The following is a 20,280-nucleotide window of genomic DNA, read 5'->3' as shown; positions in this document are numbered from 1 at the left end:
TCTGTTTTGTTTTAATCATTGTATATCTATTTTATTACTAAATGTGTAATTTTAATACTCATTAATTTAATTGTTTGTGGGATTTTATGTTGTGAGCCGCCCTGAGCCTGCTTCGGCGGGGAGGGCAGGATATAAAATAAATAAATAATATCCATGTATACATTCAGTCCTTGACAGGGACTTAACAGTGGCAGGCCTCATTTTTTTTAGCTGCCAAATTTGGTGGTTAAGTGTGCGGACACTTATCTGGGAGAACCAGGTTTGATTTCCCACTCCTTCACATGCACCTGCTGATGTGACCTTGAGTCAGTCACAAGTTCTCACAGAGCTGTTCCTCTCAACAGCAGTTTGTCAGAGCTCTCTCAGCTCCACCTACCTCACACAGGGTGTCTGTTATGGGGAGGGGAAGGGAATGGAGATTGTAAGTCACTCTAAGACTCCTTCGGGAAGTGAAGGACAGGGTGATATACTAAATTTGATGATATTGGATTTATATCCTGCCCTCCACTCTGAATCTTGGAGTCTCAGAGCGGCTCACAATCTTCCTCCCCAACAACAGACACCCTGTGAGGTGGGTGGGGCTGAGAGGGCTCTTACAGCAGCTGCCTTTTCAAGGACAACCTCTGCGAGAGAGCTATGGCTGATCCAAGGCCATTCCAGCAGCTGCAAGTGGAGGAGTGGGGAATCAAACCCAGGTAAGAGCCCACACACTTAGCTACTATACCATACAGGTATAAATCCAATCTCTTTTCTTCTCTTCAAATAGTAGCAAACTTCTCTGACCAACATCTCCTGCCTTTTGGCATGTGCCACAGCCCTTCTCAGTGCAGTACATGGTGCCAGGTTCATGAGTGTTCATGTGTGCACCTACTGTCATCAGAAGGACTCGGAGAAGAGGATGCAGACAGTCACCCTTTCATTGAGCTTGGATCCCCAAGCACACTGGAAACACCTTTTTGGAGCATCTTTATTCTGTTTTAGTTACCTGCATTGGCTAAGGCTCTGCTTTGGGAGCCAATTTTTGACTGATACAGGGGGGAAGAATGTAATAAATAAGTATCCTCTGGCACTGTCTGGGGACTGTAAAATGTTGTTAATCAAGCATAAGCAGAACTTATTTCACGCATGAGACCATACTCTTTTTTAAAGTCCCATCACTACATGTAAACAATACTACCAGTGAAAATTTGTAGTGTTTCATATAAACAAAAGACTTGCCTGAATTTTCCTGGCAAATTCCTTATGAAGCTTCTGACAAATCAACCCCGTACTCGAACTATCAGCATCCCATCCTTCTCCATCAAACACACTTGTGTCATTAATGGATAGGGTAGATATGCTTTCAGAAACTAAAAAGTTAAAATATCATTATGTTATCATGACCCTTGATACCACATTTTCATTGGTATATATTTAATACTTGGTCTATATTTATTAAACATACAAGCCACGATCTTTATTAAAATAAAGCAGCAGCTTACAAAGTCAAAAAACAGAACATCAATAGTAAAACAATTTGAAAACATCAGCTATCAAATCCCTCTTTCGAGAGATACGAACCATGCAGGAGCTGGGACAAGTAGATTACCCCCAGGTTTTCCTTCCTACAACAGTATCCTGTATGCCCTGAAAAGCCTCTGTTGAGGTCATGGATTCCTCTCTTCAACAAAATGCCTCATAGCATACGGGGATGAGTAAACTAGGCAAAAATCTGCTCTCTCATTGCTTTTGGGCTAGTCTGTTGCCCAGAACTAGCCTGACTTTTTAAACAATTGTCCAGTATAAACAGAGTTAGGGACTAAAGAAGTCAATGCATTCTTGGCATTGTGCAGTAGGGAGAAATGTCTTCTTGATACAATAAGCATTAGAATGAACTGACAGGCTGTAGAGCGGTTTAGATAAAAGTACAGGAATTTCGGTGATTTTTGAGGTTGGAGTTGTTCAAGAAATGTATTACAAATTTCAGAAATGTGTCAAGGCACGTGTGTCAGAAAGATTTAATGGAATCAGCAATTTCACTGAATTCGATGGAAGTGGCAAATTCACCCCACCTGCTTTCTGCCACACTTATGCAACTAAGGCAACAGTTTAGGACACCAAATACACGAGCAGTTGTGGGGAAGAGGCATTCTCTCTTTCATGAGAGAGGTAGAAGAATGCCTCCTTTCAGAACAGAACCCGTAAACTACATCAAAAGCAATTAACAGGTTTTCTTAAATTGCAACCTGACTAATTGGGGACATCTTTTATATCAAACTATTTGTAATTGTTAGTCAACTGAATGTTGCAGCCCTAGAGAACATGAAGCCAGCATACATGCATTGCAAGAAGCATGGCTGAAACAACAAACATTTACCTCAGATACTGAAATATGGCATTAAAAACCAATCCTGCTCCACCCCTTCAACAAATGAAGAGGGAGCTGACATACCATTAACTGTTCTTATAGGCCTAAATGATGTAAATGGGAAGTGATATGCTACTTTTCTGACCCATATGCTCACCCAGCATTTATTAGATTAAGTATCTTTATTAATGTAGAGAAAAATAATTGGGTAAAGCGGTAAATTAAAGGAGAAGTATCTTATATCATTTCCCATATTGAGCTCTTCAGCATTTTTGAGAGAAACTTCAGCTACAGCTGACCTTTGCAAGCACTGTCATCTACTTTAAACAGTTTTCTAGGGAGCAGCTTGGTTTTCCTTTCTTCTTCCCTCCTGATTTCCACTTCGTCAGAACCACTTTCAGAATCATCCTGGTACAATCGCTTGGAATTAGGACATATCGTAGCTCCTTTAAGACAGACAACATTTCAAATGAACCACAGCAATAGGAAATGCCCTAACATGGTTTAGATATATCTGTTCCCAAACATATAACTATGGAAATCCTCAGAAAGGTTCAGGAGCTGTGCTCCTGTGAGCTCCAAAAGATTTTGGGGTCATAGTGGATAGCTCAATGGAAGTGTCAATTCGGTGTGCTGCAGCACACCGAAAAAGGTAAGCTGTATGTTAGGGATTATTAGGAAAAGGATTGAGAATAAAACAGTTAATACTGAATTGCCATTGTATAGATCCATGGTGCAGCCTCATTTGGAATACTAAGTACAGTTTGGGACACTGTATCTCAAAAAGGACACTGCTGGAAAAAGTGCAGAGGAGGGCAACCAAGATGATTAGGGGGCTGGAGCACCTTCCCTATGAAGAAAGACTAAACAGTCTGGGACTTTTCAGTTTAGAAAAGAGATGACTTGAGGGGGGGCATGGTAGAGTTTTATAAAATTGCATGGGGGTGCAAAGAGCTGAAAGAGAACTTTTTCCCTCTCTCCCAAAATACTAGACCTTGACGATGTCCAATGAAGCTGATTGGCAGTAGGTTCAGGACAGACAAAAGGAAATACTACTTTACACAGAGAGCCAGAAGATATAGTGATGTCCACATGAATAAACAGCTTTAAAAGATAGGTTCATGGAGGATAGGTCTATCAATGGCCATGGTGACTGAGGGGGACCTCCACATTCAGAGGCACTAAGCCTCTGAATCCCAGAGCCAGGAGGCAACATCAGGGGAAGGCCTTGGCCTCTGTGCCCTGTTGTTGACGATCCAGAGGAACTGATTGGCCACTGTGGGAGGCAGGATGCTGGACTAGATGGACCATTGATCTGACCTAACAGGGCTCTTTTTATATTCTTATGTAATTTACATGGTCAGTAAAGATTCACATTTTATACTGGTGACTAAATTGTAACTGAATATCTGATTACATGATTTCCTTTGTACAGCAAGAGGACAAGAAGGCAGGGAAGAATAACAGAGACACTGTTTGACAAGAATGGACAAATCTTCAGGGCTAATTAATATAATGATGTGTAAAGAACTTTCGGACAGTGTAAGGCACAAAAGCCCATTTTCTCAGGCCGTATAAGGTGGACAGTAGAAAGTCAGAAGAGATTCTTTGTCATCTAACCGTGCAACCCTGCACTTTCCTGGGAGAAAGCCCTATTGAGTAGATCTAAGTAGTGTTCTAACTAGATCTACTCAGGACGGCACAATAAATTAACTACACAGTAACTGGTTATTAGTCGTTTTGCAGGAAATAAAGTTGACATACCAGATTTATGCAACTGAGCAAGAGGTTCCTTTTGCCACTGTTTTTCTCTGCTACTGTTAGGTGTGGATAACCGAGGTGGAGATGCATAGCTCTAAAAATATTCACAGAATATTAAACTAAACCAATTTGTAAGCCTGTCCTAACACTGCGCACTTTTTTATTTATTACTTTTTATCCCACCCTTCCTCTAAAGCGCTCATGTTCAAACTTCTGCCTCCAAGCACCTCAACACGACGGCATGGTCTACTATAAATCATGCAGATAAACCCAATGGGGAAACAAGGAGGCATGGCCTTTGTCTAGATTCACATGGAGGTCATCAGCTAAAGCTAGCAGTGTGACTGTCCCATAGCCTGACCTGAAGCCAGACTGAAAAAGGTGAATAGCAGATGAGTTATCCATGAGTCCCTGGAATTGGTCTGCTACTGCTCTCCCAATCACTTTGCCCAGAAAGGGTAAATTAAAGACTGGGCTCTTTTTGCTTTTGGAAAATTGTTTCATCCCAAAATTAGCTTAATTTTTCACAATACAAATGAAGTGTGCATATAAAAAACTACATGAAATAACTCTTAAAACATTTCCAAAGCCTAGCAACACCAAATCAACAGAGTTACTTATTCCAAGAGACTATATTGCACCTGTCTTCTACTGTTGGTGAAGCTTTCAGAAAACTCTTTCAATTCTGTATCAGACGATCTACCTAATGGTAGATCATTTTTTATGCTTATTGTTTCATCATTGCTAGAAATCTTATCTTCAGACTCAACAGCCTCTTCATCTTGGGCAGTGGAAAAATTTTTGCTTGTAGTTAAAGGAGTAAGTTTTGGCTATAAAATATCAAGGAATAAGTCATTATTAATTATTACTGTGAAGTACACATTGCTAATTTCACAAATTTAGTGGATGGGCAGCATATAGACACACACAAACCCCTAAATAAATCTTATAAAAATAGAAGAACAGACATGTCATAAGCATCCTGAATACTGTGAACAGTACAGGAACAAGCATTATCAGCAGTTTTTCCATATTTTATCTCATCTAATCAGTGATCTGTATGCCATTTGAATATGACTGCAATGAACATTTCCACTGGAGTTGGGCTGCTGGAAATAAACGGAAGCCACCTTGAAGTATCACATTGAGCCTGTGAAGAAACATTTTGTCTGTGGAGAAAAAAAACATTCAAAACATATTTTCAAAATATGGTGTTATTGTAATTATACAGTGTATTTTTGAAGTCAGTTGGTGGCTTGGATCCTGCAATGGAATGGAAACAGCTGACAGTCTCCCTCCTTCTGGAAACCTACCCAACTGCAGGGAAGTTTATTGCTGGGGTCCACTTGTGCATAGTAATAGCTGCGTTGGTTGGATGGTTGTAGTGAAGGAAAAGGGAACAAACTGGCACTTGCATGAGCAGAGCTCTACAGATGGAAGAGAGAGGAGTGATTTTGCCTTCTTCCACCTTCCCACTGCAGCTGCCAGACCTGTGTGGCTAACAGTGCATGCAAGTCCCTCAACTCCAAACAATTTTTTCCATGATCAGAAAGGGGTCCAGGGGGAGAGAAACCTTGCAGTTACACCATCTAACCCACTGACTGCTACTAAGGGGAAGTTAAAAGAGAAAGGCTTTCAAGGGCAGAATATGGTTTCATTTAGAAGGAACAACATCAGGGAGACTGTGAACTATGGAATGCAAGGACCAATCAGAACAAGGCCTGAAAAATGTCTGCAACTGATTGGCTGTTGAGCAGATAAATAAGGAGGATGAGAAAGTTTTAGGGTGAGGCAGCAGAGACGTGGTTGAGGAGGTAGTTACAACTACAGAAGCAGGGCCAAGGTCTTCTGAGAACTAGATAAAAGAAGATTCCTTATCAAGAAAAAGTCAGACTGTCTAAGAAGGGGCAAGATGATCTGTGCCTGTCTGATAGGTACAGTGCAGAAGCAGAGAGAAGAGAAAAGCACAAAGAAAGAGAAGACTACACAGCAGTTTGAGTCAACCATCTACATGCATCATAAAGAAAGCAGTAAGGTCATTCTGAACACTCTTCAGTCATCAATAATCAATTAAGTATTTGCTGGGTAGAAGAGTAGGAATAATGATGAGTAAAGCATTATCTTAGTAGCAATTTAGAGAATGCATATATACTTTTGGTTTGCAGCTTTTTTGCTCAAACATTTTGAGGGTTCCACCCCCCCCCCCCCCCCCAATTAAGACTTTATTTTTTACTTCCAGGGGATTTGGGTTATGGCCTGGTGAAAGTTATGGGCCTTGGGGTTGTCACAGAGCCATACATCTAAAGAGAATTAACTAAATCCCACTTAAGGTGATGTAGGTGGAAATTATTCTTTTCAATCACGTGTTCTTTTACCAAAGACAGTGGGCTTAAAGCAGGTGACAGGTCTTCATTTTCAGACACCGATTTTTTGCCCTTTTCAAGGAGCTGGTTCAACTGTGCACTCTCTTTATTTGTATTAAGTAAAGTAGTGATTTCTTTAATACTGCAAAATGCTCCTTCTTTTTCGGGTGTGAGCTCTTGAAGAAAGGACAATGAAGGCGATCTTCTCACTGAAACACATTCTTGAGCAGATTCTTCATCGGCAGCCTTTTCAGAACCTAAAGGAATATAAAGACATATTACATATTGGAGACATAATACTACATCCAACAACTGGCTGGCTGGTAGGAGAAGAAGTGGCAAGCTTTGTCATTTGCACATAACATTTTATCTAGTAAACATACCTGAAAAGAAACTGAAAGGACTGATGGACATAAAAAGTTGCCTCTTGTTGGGCTACTGTTCTGTCTAGTACAGTAACGTCTTCTGTGATGGGAAGCAGTTCTCCAAGATCAGAAACTCCTGAACTGGAGATGCCCAGACTCTGAGACCTTCTGCATGCAAAGCATGAGCTCTGGCAATGAACTATGTTTCTTCACTACAGGAATTTTTATTCTGTGGTACATCTTTTTCTTTTCATTGCTTTGTTTAGCATTACATTTTTCACAACCACAGAAAATCCAGTTGTCAAGCCTAGGGAAACCTGGAGTTCACCCTTACTAAAATTACTAATGTAAGCTGCAATGTGTGCATTGAGAGCAAACAGCAATAAATATGGGTGTGCATCTGAGTCTACCCAAACCAAAAATATACCTGAAAAACATCTTATCAGTATTTTTCAGGTATATTTTGGCTTCCCAGGAAAACTGGAGGGGGCAGGCAGCTGCTTATCAGGCTTCTACTTCAGTCCCTTTAAAGATAAACGGGACTACAGAAGACAGCCCAAAGATCAGCATCGCCTGTGCCATGGGGAGCAGACTGTTTAAACTGGGCTGCAGGAAAAGCTGTCCCAGCCAGGATCTGCATGCCTTGGGAAGTGATTTCCCTACAGCACACAAATCCAGGAGCTGGCTCCTCCTGCAGCCTGGTTTAAACCTGGGGGTCTGGCTCTTCCATCCCAGTCAGGGTTTGCATACCTCAGGGAACAATTGCCCCACAGCATGCAGATCCACAGCATTGCTCCTCGTGTAGCCTGGTTTAAATTGGACTGCAGGAAAAGCCATCCCAGCCAGGATTTGTGTGCCTCATGAACCGTTTTCGCATACAGCTTACCTCACAGTCACAATCCTGTTCCCTCCGCAGCGTCTGTCGGATTTCCCACCATCTGCGCCGGAGTTACAGGAAGTGCTGCGGCTTTTGCGTAGCAAACGTAAACTGGGTTTTGGTGGTTTACGTTTGCTGCGCAAAAGCCACGGCACTTCCTGTAACTTCGGCGCAGATGGTGGGAAATCCGACCGGACGCTGCGGAGGGAACAGGATTGTGACTGCGAGGTAAGCTGTGTGCGAAAACGGTCATGGAGGGATCTCCCTAAGGCATGCAGATCCTGGATCTGGCTCCTTCTGCAGCACAGTTTAAACTGTGCTGCAGGAGAGGCCGTCCCAGCCAAGATCTGTGTATGTGTCATGGGAGCAATCCCCCGTGACATGCAGATCCTAGAGCTGGCTTCTCCTGCAGCACAGTTTAGACCAGGCTACAGGAGAAGCAAAAAAAAATTAAAATAATAAATCTGGTATTTTTCTTCACAGGTCTATTGGACACCCCGCCCACCACACACACACAAAATAAGGATTTTCAAAAATCCTGGCTTCAAGTACTGTACTGGTAATGGAATCCAGTATTTCCAGGTCCAATAGACCCAAACAACAACAAAAAAATACAGAACTTTAAAAACTTGCACACCCCTAGTGATAAATAACCAATAACCCAACAACTCACAGAGAAAGCCAATATGGGACACAAAATACCATTAAAAAACAATAACTTTCCCAGAATCTTCCTCAAGGAAAAATTGGAATGTTTGCCTCTGTTTTTATCCATCGACGTCTGGCACCTCATGGGGTAAAAGCCAACAAAAATAGGGTGAACGCTAAAATAATAGTGTTCAAATTGGTTCAAGTAGAGATCAGAGAGCTTTTCTGTGGGATCTCCTGTAGCATGCATAAAACTTTCTCCAACTTTTGGGGTTTAGCAGCTCTCAATTATCCTTAGATAATTTTACATGGTTTCCCGCCCCCCATGTTTCAATGCCACATAATTTACACAAATGAGTTTTGTCTGCGCTTTTGTCTAACATGTGGGAGTGGTTCTAGAAAACTAACCAACTTTTTCCCATGAACAGACCTAACAGGAACTCTGCAAGGTACTTATTCACTAAAACAATCACTTCGCTGCAAGATCTGGCTTTGGCAGCTTGCTCGCACTAGCAGAGAGGTAGTGATGTGGCTTAACAGAAGCAGAAAGCCCTGGAACTTTCTGGGCTGGACTGATAACATTTCATTCTAATTATCGCAATATTTTTAAACAGTGCATTTTATAAATGTTGAGCAGGGACCCAGACAAAGTTCATGAATCTGCTGGCTAGACTTAAACTTTGATGCTTAAGTTGAGACCTTTTAAAGCTGAGGGACTAACAATACAACGCTAAGTAGGGAAGCACACAAGGAGCTGACCCCATCAGCTGGCCCATTCTAGGATGGTGCCTTCTCCTTTGACTGCAGAAAGAGGGGCACAAGATGGAGGCGGAATCTTGTCCTTGTGCTTCAATTTAGATTTATTTAAAGGTAGCTCTGACAGGCTCCGAGGCCCAGTTACAGCAAAGGAGTAGGCTGAATGTACATAGGGATGATGGCTCTTATCTTTGAACTGCAGCAGCTCATGATTCTTGGTCTGAAGCTGTGCCAGGATGTGTGAACACTTGGATGTCCCAGGCTGCCAACACTTTCTAACAGCAGCCTTGGGACAGGAGCCCTGTCAATATATTCTTTAGGTTTGAACTTACAAATAGAGCAGGAAACCACATTATGAGTATCTCAAAGTCTGAGGAGACAAAGTAAGTGGTTGTCAGTCACAACTATTTTCATGTCATGCCCTGAACATTTCTTAAGAAGTGCTCTTTGTGCTACTTTGGCAAAGAAGGAGAAGAGAACTAAATGTGTCTCTGCAGCAGAAGAGAACTTATGGAAGGCATGCTCAGGGCCATAGCCAGGATTTCATGTTCGGTGGAGCCCAAGGCAGCATTTTTTGTTTGGGGGGAGCAGGGGGCCACCCGGTTTGGCCCTAAACATTTTCTCTACTTCTCAAGTAAAGCTACACCCCCCCCCCCAAAAAAAAAAAATTGTCTAACTCAGTAAACCTTCCAGAGAGATCTGGCTGCAAGTAGGCTTCTAACCCCCCACCCCGTGCCAATCTGAAGCCCTTACAGTAGCAATGCTGCACTTGTTCAGAGCAGCGGAGAGTGGCCGTGAGCAAAGGGGGCAAATTGGATGGCCTCCACTGGAGGGGCCATACAGGTGGAGGGGGGGTTGAATGGAGTAGTCTAGGCCCCCTGGGCCCCACTGAAGCTACAGGCCTGGGCATGCTCTTGTACTGCTATGATACAAAAGATCAGGTGGGAAAACCCTATTGGAGGCATTCCTCATATTCCAACTTTTGAAAACATCTCTGCATCTGGCCAAAGCCATCCCAATGAGGAGTTTACAGAAGCCATGAAGATAAAGTAACAGTTCAGGTGAGAACCAGTGTGGTGTAGTGGATAAGCATCTGGGAGACCCAGCTTTGAATTCTGCTCTGTCTATTGAGTGACCTTTGGCCAATCACACACACCCAGCCTAACCCACCTCACAGGGCTATTGTGAGTATAAAGTGTAAGAGAGGAGAACAACATAAATAATTTCAGGTCCCCATCGGAGAGAAAAATGTTGCTATAGAGTAAACCTGCATTTTTAGATAAGGAATTTTTTACAGGAAGAATTTGGCAAAAGAACAAAAGATCAACAGGTTCAAAATCCCTAAAACAAAGGCACATGTATATAAATTTAAATAATTGTTTCACTCAGCATAAAGTAAGTCAGAGCTATTCAAATGTACAACCAAAATTATGAAATACTTACATCTCATGAAGTAATAGCATGAAGTAAGTCAGAGCTATTCAAATGTACAACCAAGATTATGAAATACTTACATCTCATTATCTCTACAGAACCGGGGCTTTCAGATGAAGGCATTGGTGATAATTCTGTTTCACTTTTGGGCAAGCCATTGTTTGATTTAATTGAATTTTTTTTTGGCTGCTTAACAGATTGTCCTTTTGTTGCCCCTCTGGAAATGACACACTGCTTAAACTTCAGCAGATTCACATCTTTGTTGTCGATATTTCTGTTTTCTAGCTAGAGGTATAAGAATTTATCAAACATATTTAACTGAGTACAAAGGACAACGAATGAACAATTGAATTATTATACCTGTTTTAACATTAGTATATTCTGTAAGATTACATAATGTTCCTGAAAATAAAGTTAAAAGTACTTTTTCTTTTAAAAAGAAAAGCTGAATAAAATCTAAAAAAAATCGTAATACTTTAAAGAAAAATAATGCTTACATGTCCTTTAACCAAGTCTTTTTTAATTAAGCGTATTGAAGATGCCTCGTCACTTTCGGTCTCTGAATCTGAGAGTTCTTTATAACTCTTTTTGACTTTTGCTGCTCTTCTAGGTTGCCGTAATCTAGTTGGTGGTGGATTTTTGGCTGCATCGTTTTCACTCTGATGTTTTGAAATAGGAACTTTAAAAAGTGAATCTTGAACACTGTGTTGAACATTTATTAAATGCACACCTACATCAGGCCTCCCATAGCAGCTTATACAATTTCAGAAAGAATATGAGATTACAAAGAATTAAAGTCTTAAGAATCTCGTGGCGGCATGCAGAAATGTACTGCTTGCTTTTAAACTGCCTTGAAACACTAGAACCTCACCAGTCACCACTCACTTGGAAAACATCTGATTCTGCTGAAAATAGACCCAGAAAGCCATAAAGGGAGGCTGGCAGTGGGTGGCTGGACACTTATGGGCTTAATGCAACAGTACAGTTGCACACTACTTTATACAATACCTTAGAAATCAGGAATCAATAATTCAAAGTATGGCCAGAGTAGTTATGTATATTCCTAAGGAGATGTGCACTTCTAAAACAGCAACCTTACCCATCTGGCATAAGGCAAATTGTTTTGGAAACTGAATGGAGCTTCAAAAATAATTGTATGAAAACCTATGTAAGCTGCTTTTGAAGTTATGTGTCATTTTATAAGAAACACAGTCTACATCTCCTTACAGATGATGAAATGTTACTTAAGTGATCAGAAAGGTCATAAATATTTAAATGTTTCTTAATTTATGATAGCATGTTTTGGAGGTCATTAATTCAGAGGGTCACCATGGGTCGAAGGTGACGACACATACATTGGCTAGATTCAGCCTTATTACTTCTAAAAAGATAAGATTTGAAAGGTTACCATACCTTATAACTTTTGCTTCTCTTTTGTTGAGACACTTTTTTAATGCTTGTTGACACAGGGGATTTATCTAAAATAAAAGCCAACATAGGCATTTGTTTTTCTTTATACGAACTATATATTATATATATTAAAAGTCTTATCTGTCTGTCTGTCATAGGGCTTGTAAGGGGCCACATAAGCCATCTAGTCCAACTCAATGCAGGATCAGCGTAAAGCATCTCTGATAAGTGTTTATCCAACAGCTGCTTGAAGACTGCCAGTGAGGGGGAACTTAACCACCTTCCTAGGCAGCCAGTTCCAATGCTGAGCTACTCTTACTGCACACCCCACCTCCATATTTAACCGATACCATTCTACCTTTAATTTAAACCCATTATTGCAACTTCTATCCTCTTCTGCCAAAAGGAACAGTCCTCTGCCCTCATCTAAGTGACAGCCTCTCAAATTCTTAAAAACTGCAATCATGTCCCCTCTCAGCTTCCTCTTCTCCAGAATGAACCTTCTCAAGTCCATCAGCCTTTCCTCATAGGGCCCCTGATCATCCTCCCTGTGCTCTTCTTCACCTGCTCCATTCTGTCCACATCCTTTTTGAAGTGAGGCCTACAGAACTGCACACAGTACTCCAGGTGTGTCGTGACCAACGCAGCGTACTATGGGACTATGACATCTTGTGATTTGGATGTTATGCCTCTGTTGATACACCCCAAGACTGCATTTGCTTTTTTTTTTTGTCACTGCATCACGCTGACTGCTCATAGTTAGCTTACAGTCCACCCATACCCCAAGATCCTGTTGCCAAAATTATTCACACTTAACAGTAAAGTATATCCATAAAATATGCTTTATGTGTGAATTTATGATATCAAGTACTGATATGATCCCTAGTGCATTCAATGCACTGGTTCTGTGCTGCAGTCCCTGCAGAAAGCCCCCACCCCAATTTGTAAATCACAGAGATTCTCTAATTTAAACTAAGATCCTGTGTATTGCACTGCCACTGCCACAGTGGCACTCATTCTGCTGGGCACACAGCACTGTTATGTTCCTTGTAAGCAAGCACCCTCACCACAATTGACTTTCTGCTGAAAGTCTGAGGTAGTTTTTCCCACTGTTGTCTGGGGTAGTTTTTCCCACCATAGGGAAAAACAGAGGAAAACGAAAGGGAAGTTTTTGAAAGAAGAAAAGCTTAACTCCTCAAAGAACATTCCTAACACTGCTACTACAATAGCTGAGATGAATCAAGCAAGAAGGGACTGCTTCGTCCTCCCCTGGCATGCATGCTGGAGCCCCTCCCCTTAGGGGAGTATTAAAATGTCCTTTAGCTTAGATCTAGGACATTCTGAACAACATTCTGTACAAGTTTGAGGCCAATTTATTATGCACAGAAACCACAAAGAAGTTACAGAATCTGAAAATGAATCATTTTTAAGATACTGTAGCAGGATAACATAGCTAACATCACAAGGTATTTGTTTTTCTTTATATGAACTATACCAATTATTTTGATGTAGATAAATATTGTATTTATAAACGTTTTTATCATAAATATCTTACTTGTTTCATGGGTTTTAGATTTTGTCTGGTTTTTGGTTCTACTGTAATCTACCAACTGAGGTTTAGGTTTTCCACTTGATTCTCGTAGCCAGCTAATATCTGTCTTAGTGTCATCACCTCTGTATTCTGTGTCTGTGTCACTAAAAAGATGTTTCCTGTTTTTATTTGTTCCATCCTACAAAACAAGAAAATACTGTAAACCATTTATCTATTATAGGGTACCATCTAGCAAAGGCAGACTCACTAGATCCAACTGAAATCAATAAAGTATTAGACACGGTTAACAAGTTTCTTTGCTGGTGATGGGACTTACAATGCACATCTGTGTATGGTTACTCAAAAATATTATTCAATACTCTCAGGTCGATGTTTATAAGGCTCCAAAATTTGTCATAACTAATTTTAACTGGATCAGAACCACAGTTTCTATTTAAACACATACCGTACAAGATTTTAAAGAGAGGAATGACAGTCAATCAAACTCATCTTCATTGGAAGAGCTATAGTGGACTCCCATTTAGTAACTGGAATTTCAAACAAATACCAGATTATTGGCAATCAGCAGTTTCATCTTGTGGGCCAAAAATGAAGGCAGTGGTAGAAAAGGGAGGAAGCGTAGAGAAGATGCTGATGGGAGTGCTGGAAACAATCTCTGACAACAAAGTGTCTTGCAGCACAGTACAGACTAGCAATTGTGGCATCCATTTTTCTGAACTATAGCCCACTTTATCAGACATATGAAAGGTCACTTAATTGGCAAATATACATACATACAAAATTAAAACAACCAAAACAAAAAACAGGCCCCCAAAGACAGGAATTACAAAAGATAGTGGTAAATCTGTTACAGTTCCCCAGCAGTGACCATCCAGTCCTCTGGACCACTGGGGCTTTTGCATTTTTTTAAAAATACTGACACTAGAATATTGTATTATTATAACAAGACGTAACAGGTTCTGTGAATTCTCAGATTTCAGTTTAAAGTAAGCATCAAGCCCCTTTGTTTTGATGATATGCCTTCCTCTTATATTTCTGCAATAGTAGGTGCTAGAGCTTTGCATTTTATTTTTAAGAAAGCTGAGAATTCACAGAACCTGTTAGCCGATTTGTTACAATAGTATTTGATATAGCAATATTCTAGGGTTTTGTGCGGTTTGTGTATCTTTGCACAAGTAATTAAAATGCATAAATTAGTGATCTTGTCTTAAAATACCTTTTTATCTTGTTTCTTTTGGGTTCTACTTTTTTCTTCGTCTTCATGATTTCTGAAATAAAGAAGGATTTATTATAATAATTACAACTGAAATAAGCAAAATTTCACTTGGATTAATTTACTTTGTCCTATTTCTGTGACCAAAAAGAAGCTACTGTGTGATGTTGTCAACAAGCCTGCAGTTTGACAAACCTCTCCCCTTCTCTCCACTTTAGTGTCAATACCAGCTTCTCTCTGCCAGACACAGAAAACAATTTTCAGGCTATCTCCGAGACAAAGACTGAGAATAGCAGAAAGATGGCAAAACTGGGTATAAGTAGCTCCTGAGAGCAACCAAACCTCATCCAACACTTAGTCTTAGAAGAAGAGGAGATTGGATTTATACCCCTCCCTTCACTACCTGAAGGCATCTCAGAGCAGCTTACAATCCCCTTCCCCTCCCCACAAGATACCCTGTGAGGTAGGTGGGGCTGAGAGAGAAAGAACTGCTCTTGAGTAGAACAGCTCTGAGAGTTATGACTGACCAAAGGTCAGTTCAGCAGTTGCATGTGGAGGAGTGGGGAATTAAACCTGGTTCTCCCAGAGGAGTCTGTGCACTTAACTACTACACCAAACTGGCTTAGAAACTTAATCATGGACTCTCAACAGTCCAACAAGATGATCAAAAAGGAGTGCTCCCCACAGAGAGATTATCAGTCCAGAATGATCTGACTTGGACTGTTCGAACTGTCTGGCTAAACTCTGACTCAATGAGCTAAGGGACAAAATACATAATATGTGTGACCTGAGTCACAACATGGGAGCCGTATAGGAGTTCATGTCGTACATAGGATTGGGATAACTCACCTTGAAGGTGGTGTGTTGAGAAAGAAGGGGCTTCATGCTTCCTTACTGCACTGCTTTTGCATCAGAAACCACATTACACCAATCCCATTTGCAGTGAGTCAGGTCAAGCACCCGTGTCTCAATGTCACAGATATCATGTATTCTGGTCCTAAAACTGCCTTCCACATGCCACCTACTCACCCAGAGACCTCTACTTTCTTTCCTTACACGGAAATTTACCTAGGCCCTCCTCAAGCCCACTACTCACCTTCAGCCTATCCCAAGGCATACCTGTTAGTTAACCTTACCCTGTTCTGAACACCACATGCTTCTGATTTGCTCTAAATAACCATATTTTTGTAAGTTTAAACCTGCATCTGCCATGATGAATATTGTGCTTGCCTGGATGTTACCTTTTGGAAACTATTAGTTGTTTGGATGTTGTGACTTGTGTCTTGGGAACAGGAGCTTTTACTGGAATCTGCATGGCAGGTAGCTATTGCCCTTGCTTAACCTCTTATTCAACCTCTCTGGTCTCTTGTCTCCCCTTTCTTGAATGATACATGCTGCTCGGTCAGGTATGTTAGCTCTTTCTATGGCCATCTCAAGTGTTGATCTTGCACACTTGATATTACCCTGAGTGGCTGAGTTTTGCTAATTATTCTCCTCAATAAATTTATCTTTGATTTTATTCTCTCTGAGACTCTCAGTATTTCTTCCTAACTTGTCCAGGCACTTCGTTGCTTTTTAAGTGATGCTGTTGGCATGGGTTATTACCCTGACTACCTTTGTCCCCTTAGCTGGGCAGAAAACCTAACCCTTTAGCACTCAAGCAAGAGGCATATGGGTTTCTTTTTTGTACTCAGGCTTTCTTAGTGTAAACTTGAGCAGAACTGAAATGTTTCACAGGCAGGACTACAGAATGAATGATATTCCTGACCACACTTATAGCTACACCAGTAGTGCTACTACTAACAATTACTACTAACAGCGCATTAGAGATGATATTGCTTACATTTTCTTGGAAAGACTTGTGGTAGCTTTAAATTTAGTAACATGAAATTCTTGGATCTAAAATGTAAATATAAAAAAGAAAAAAAATCAAACATTATGATCCTCCTTTCAACTGATTTCCTACCCCCTCTAGATGTAAAGACTGTATCATGGACTTCAGTTTTTCCCTCACTAAAATTAACAAGTGTTCAAAGTGCAGTTTACCAAAACATCAAGGAAAAACAGGTTGCTTACCTGTAACTGATGATCTTTGAGTGGTCACCTGTGCAGTCTACACACTTGGGTTCGTGCCCTTTACTCGAAGCCGACCTCAGAGAACTCCAATAGCAGTGAAGCATGTTTTTGGTGGGCTCCTCTCCCGCTCCGGGGAGCAGGCACACAGTGCGCATGCCTAGAACAGGGTAGGAGCTCTGCCTTCTGCTCAGTTTCTTCCAGCTGCCACTAGCAAGTCCAGCTGCAGGTAAGTAGAAGGAAGTGCCAGCAGTGGGAAAGGCTGGGCGGGTCATGTGTGACTGCACAGGTGACCACTCAAAGATCATCAGTTACAGGTAAGCAACCTGTTTATCTTCTTCGCGATCCCCGTGCAGTCTACACACTTGCGTGATTAGCAAGCTATTATACCTGGATGGTGGGTGCTGGTATGAAGATCTGAGCAACCTAGAACCAAACACAGATTACTGACATATAAGCATGTCTTCTTACAGGCTCACCTGAGAACCAGTGCCACTGCAGTCACTGGAAAATAGATGAAAGTACGGATCTTCCGAAGGATGCATCTTGCCTAGAACGCACGTCAAGGGAGTAATGCGTAATGAAAGTAGCAGGAGAAGACCAAGTAGCTGCTGCACAAATGTCTTCCAGAGGAACCCCATGTAAGAAGGCAGAGGAAGTCAAAACAGCTCTAGTGGAATGGCTGCGGATGACTTCAGGTAAGGGTTCTTTTGCATTCTCATAGCATGGCCTGATAGTGGAAGACACCCACTTGGAAAGGCATTGAGGTGACACTTTGGTACCCTGTGAAGGAACACCATAGGCCACAAATAGTCTTAAGTCTGTCCTGAAGGCAGCTGTCCTTTGCAAGTAAAAGGCGAGTGCCCTACGCACATCTAGTGTGCGTAAAGCTCTCTGGATGTTGTCCGTAGGATCCGGGCAGAAAGTTGGCAATACAGTGGACTGCAATAGGTGAAAAGGCAACAGAACTTGGGGCAGGAAAATTGGATCAGGGCGCAACACCACCTTATCTTTGTGAGAAACAGTATATGGCAGATCGGATCTGAAAGCTGATATGTCGCTTGCTCTTTTAGCCGATGTTACGGCCACTAAGAAAGCCATCTTCCAAGAAAGATGCTGTATGGAAGTCGTGGCTAGTGGTTCAAAGGATTTTCCCATGAGCTGTGTGAGAACAAGAGAGAGACTCCATGGGGAGATCAGAGGTTTGATGGAAGGTTTCATATGTGAGTAACCTTTCAGGAATGCCTTGGACAGCAGATGCGAGAAGACTGATGAATTGTCCACCAGGACGTGGAAAGTCGAAATGGCAGATAGATGGACCTTTAGAGAAGAAAAACTAAGGCCAGAACTAGAGAGGGAAAGCAGATAAGAAAAGAGCATCTATAATGGTGCCGTATATGGGTCTACAGCCCGCTTTCCCGCATAGACTGAGAACTGCTTCCACTTCAATTGGTAGGATTTGTGTGTTGAAGGCTTCCTTGCATTCCAGAACACTTCTCTGACTTCTGGAAGGAATTCTAAGGTTTGATCCTCCAGGCGGTCAACCGGAAAAATTTCGGCTCGTGATGGTAGACATTCCCTTTGTGTTGAGTCAGAATGTCGGGAGCTAGAGGCAGGCGATGGTAAATCCCTCGAGAGTGAAGCAGAAGAGGGGAAAACCAAGCCTGACGGAGCCACCACGGGGTTATCAGTATGCAGTCCATGTGGTCCATTTGTATTTTTTGCATGGTCCTGGATATCAGCGGTATTGGTGGAAACATGTAAAATAAATTTCCTGACCAACGATGAAGAAAGGTGTCCCGTAACGAGTGGTCCTTTGGGGACCCCTGCTGAAAAAGATTTCACAATGGTTCGAGATGCAAATGTGTCCATCTGTGGAAGGCCCCATACCTGGAAGATGGGATGAAGGTAACAATCGCTGATTGTCCATTCCAGGTCGCTGGGACTTGATCTGCTGAGTGCATCTGCATGAGTGTTCATTATTCCTGGTAAATGTACTGCAGAGAGAAAGATGTTGCTGTGAATGCACCAGTTCCACAGAAGGAGGGCCTGTTTGCAAAGGGACGGCAACCTCGGGCCCCCTTGTTTGTTTATATAGTAAACAGTAGTGACATTGTCTGAGGCTATTTGGACATGTCGGCCTGTCAGGTGCAAGAGGAAAGATTTTCAGTGCATGGTGCACAGCCAGAAGCTCTACTGCATTGATGTGCCTCACACTGTCTGTCATGGACCAGGATCCTTGTGCTGTGAAGTTCCTGCAGTGGGCTCCCCAGCCACTGAGAGAAGCATCGGTCGTTAGCATTTGAGTGGGCGGAGAAAGTTGAAAGTCCTTGCCCCTCAGTATGTTGTGGGCCAGCAGCCACCAGTTCAAAGAGTGAAGGACATCCTCTGGAATAGTCAGAAGTAAAGTTTGAGGATGAGTCATAGGCTTGAAATTGTGGAGAAACCATAGCTGCAGTGGTCGCATTCTGAGACTGGCAAATGTGATTACCGCAGTTGTGGCCACCATGAGGCCTAACAAACGTTGAACAGACTCCGCTGTCTGTGTCGGAGTGAGAAAAAAGGTTTGGATCAAGTTCTTTAAGGTTTGGGCTGTGTCCAAAGGCAGAAAAGCTTTGAATGTTATTCTATTGACGATAGCGCCTATAAAACAGAAGATTTGGGTGGGCTGTAGATGTGATTTCACAAAGTTCACAGAAATGTCCAGGTCCTTGAGGAGCTGCAAGGTTGATGTAATGTCCGTCTGTAGCTATCAAAGATTTCAGGTTTTCACGGCTGGTAACATCATTAGGGTTTGTAGAGTCTTTCGGGATCAAGTGCCGTGTTCTACTGGAGAAAACTTTCTCCAGTAGAACACGGCACTTGATCCCGAAAGACTCTACAAACCCTAATCCGTCTGTAGCTGATTGGCCAATGCTGCCACTATCAGCCAATCGTCGATGTACGGAAATACCTAAGTTACTTGTTGATGCAGTGCTGCTGCTACCACGATCATGCATTTTGTGAACACTCAGGACGCTACAGCGAGGCCAAAGGGCAGGGCCTTGTATTGGTAGTGAAGTTGGCTTATTGTAAACCTGAGGTAGTGGCGATGGTGTGGTTGAATGGTGATGTGAAAATACGCATCTTGCAGGTCCAAGGAAGCTAACCAGGCATCCTTTGGTAGCAGTTGCAGGATCATTTGAAGGGTGATCATCCGGAATTTCTGGGGGTGTATAAAGCAGTTGAGATCTCTCAGTTCCATGATGGGGCGTTTTCCTCCATCTTTCTTGGGAACGACGAAGTACCGTGAATAGAAACCCGTTTTGAGCAATGAGGAGGATACCTTATTGCTCAAAACCCCCTTATTGCTCAAAACCCCCTTTGGACAATAAGGAGGATACTTCGTCGTGTAGGACTGGTGAGAGAGGAGTTGGAACAAAATGAGGGAATACGGGCCACTCAGAAAATTCAATGGCGTACCCCACTCTGATGATTGTGA

General features: G+C 42.0%; 1 protein-coding gene across 1 annotated transcript in view; it reads right to left on the bottom strand.

Moving 5' to 3' along the window:
* Positions 1–20,280, bottom strand: part of LOC132566044 (synaptonemal complex protein 2-like) — a 54,677-nt gene that overhangs the window by 21,871 nt on the left and 12,526 nt on the right. Inside the window, exons 8-18 of the mRNA XM_060230707.1 lie at positions 16,570–16,625; positions 14,730–14,781; positions 13,517–13,691; positions 11,965–12,029; positions 11,049–11,210; positions 10,632–10,836; positions 6,484–6,728; positions 4,750–4,938; positions 4,112–4,202; positions 2,647–2,793; positions 1,219–1,349 (exon numbers count right to left, since the gene is read on the bottom strand). Coding sequence (XP_060086690.1) covers positions 1,219–1,349; positions 2,647–2,793; positions 4,112–4,202; positions 4,750–4,938; positions 6,484–6,728; positions 10,632–10,836; positions 11,049–11,210; positions 11,965–12,029; positions 13,517–13,691; positions 14,730–14,781; positions 16,570–16,625 — 1,518 coding nt within the window. The remainder of the gene's footprint in view (positions 1–1,218; positions 1,350–2,646; positions 2,794–4,111; positions 4,203–4,749; positions 4,939–6,483; positions 6,729–10,631; positions 10,837–11,048; positions 11,211–11,964; positions 12,030–13,516; positions 13,692–14,729; positions 14,782–16,569; positions 16,626–20,280) is intronic.

The sequence above is a fragment of the Heteronotia binoei genome, chromosome 2 (assembly GCF_032191835.1).
Source record: "Heteronotia binoei isolate CCM8104 ecotype False Entrance Well chromosome 2, APGP_CSIRO_Hbin_v1, whole genome shotgun sequence".
NCBI lineage: Eukaryota > Metazoa > Chordata > Lepidosauria > Squamata > Gekkonidae > Heteronotia > Heteronotia binoei.
Note: the sequence above shows the minus strand (reverse complement) of the source record. Positions and strands in the feature narration are given on the sequence as shown.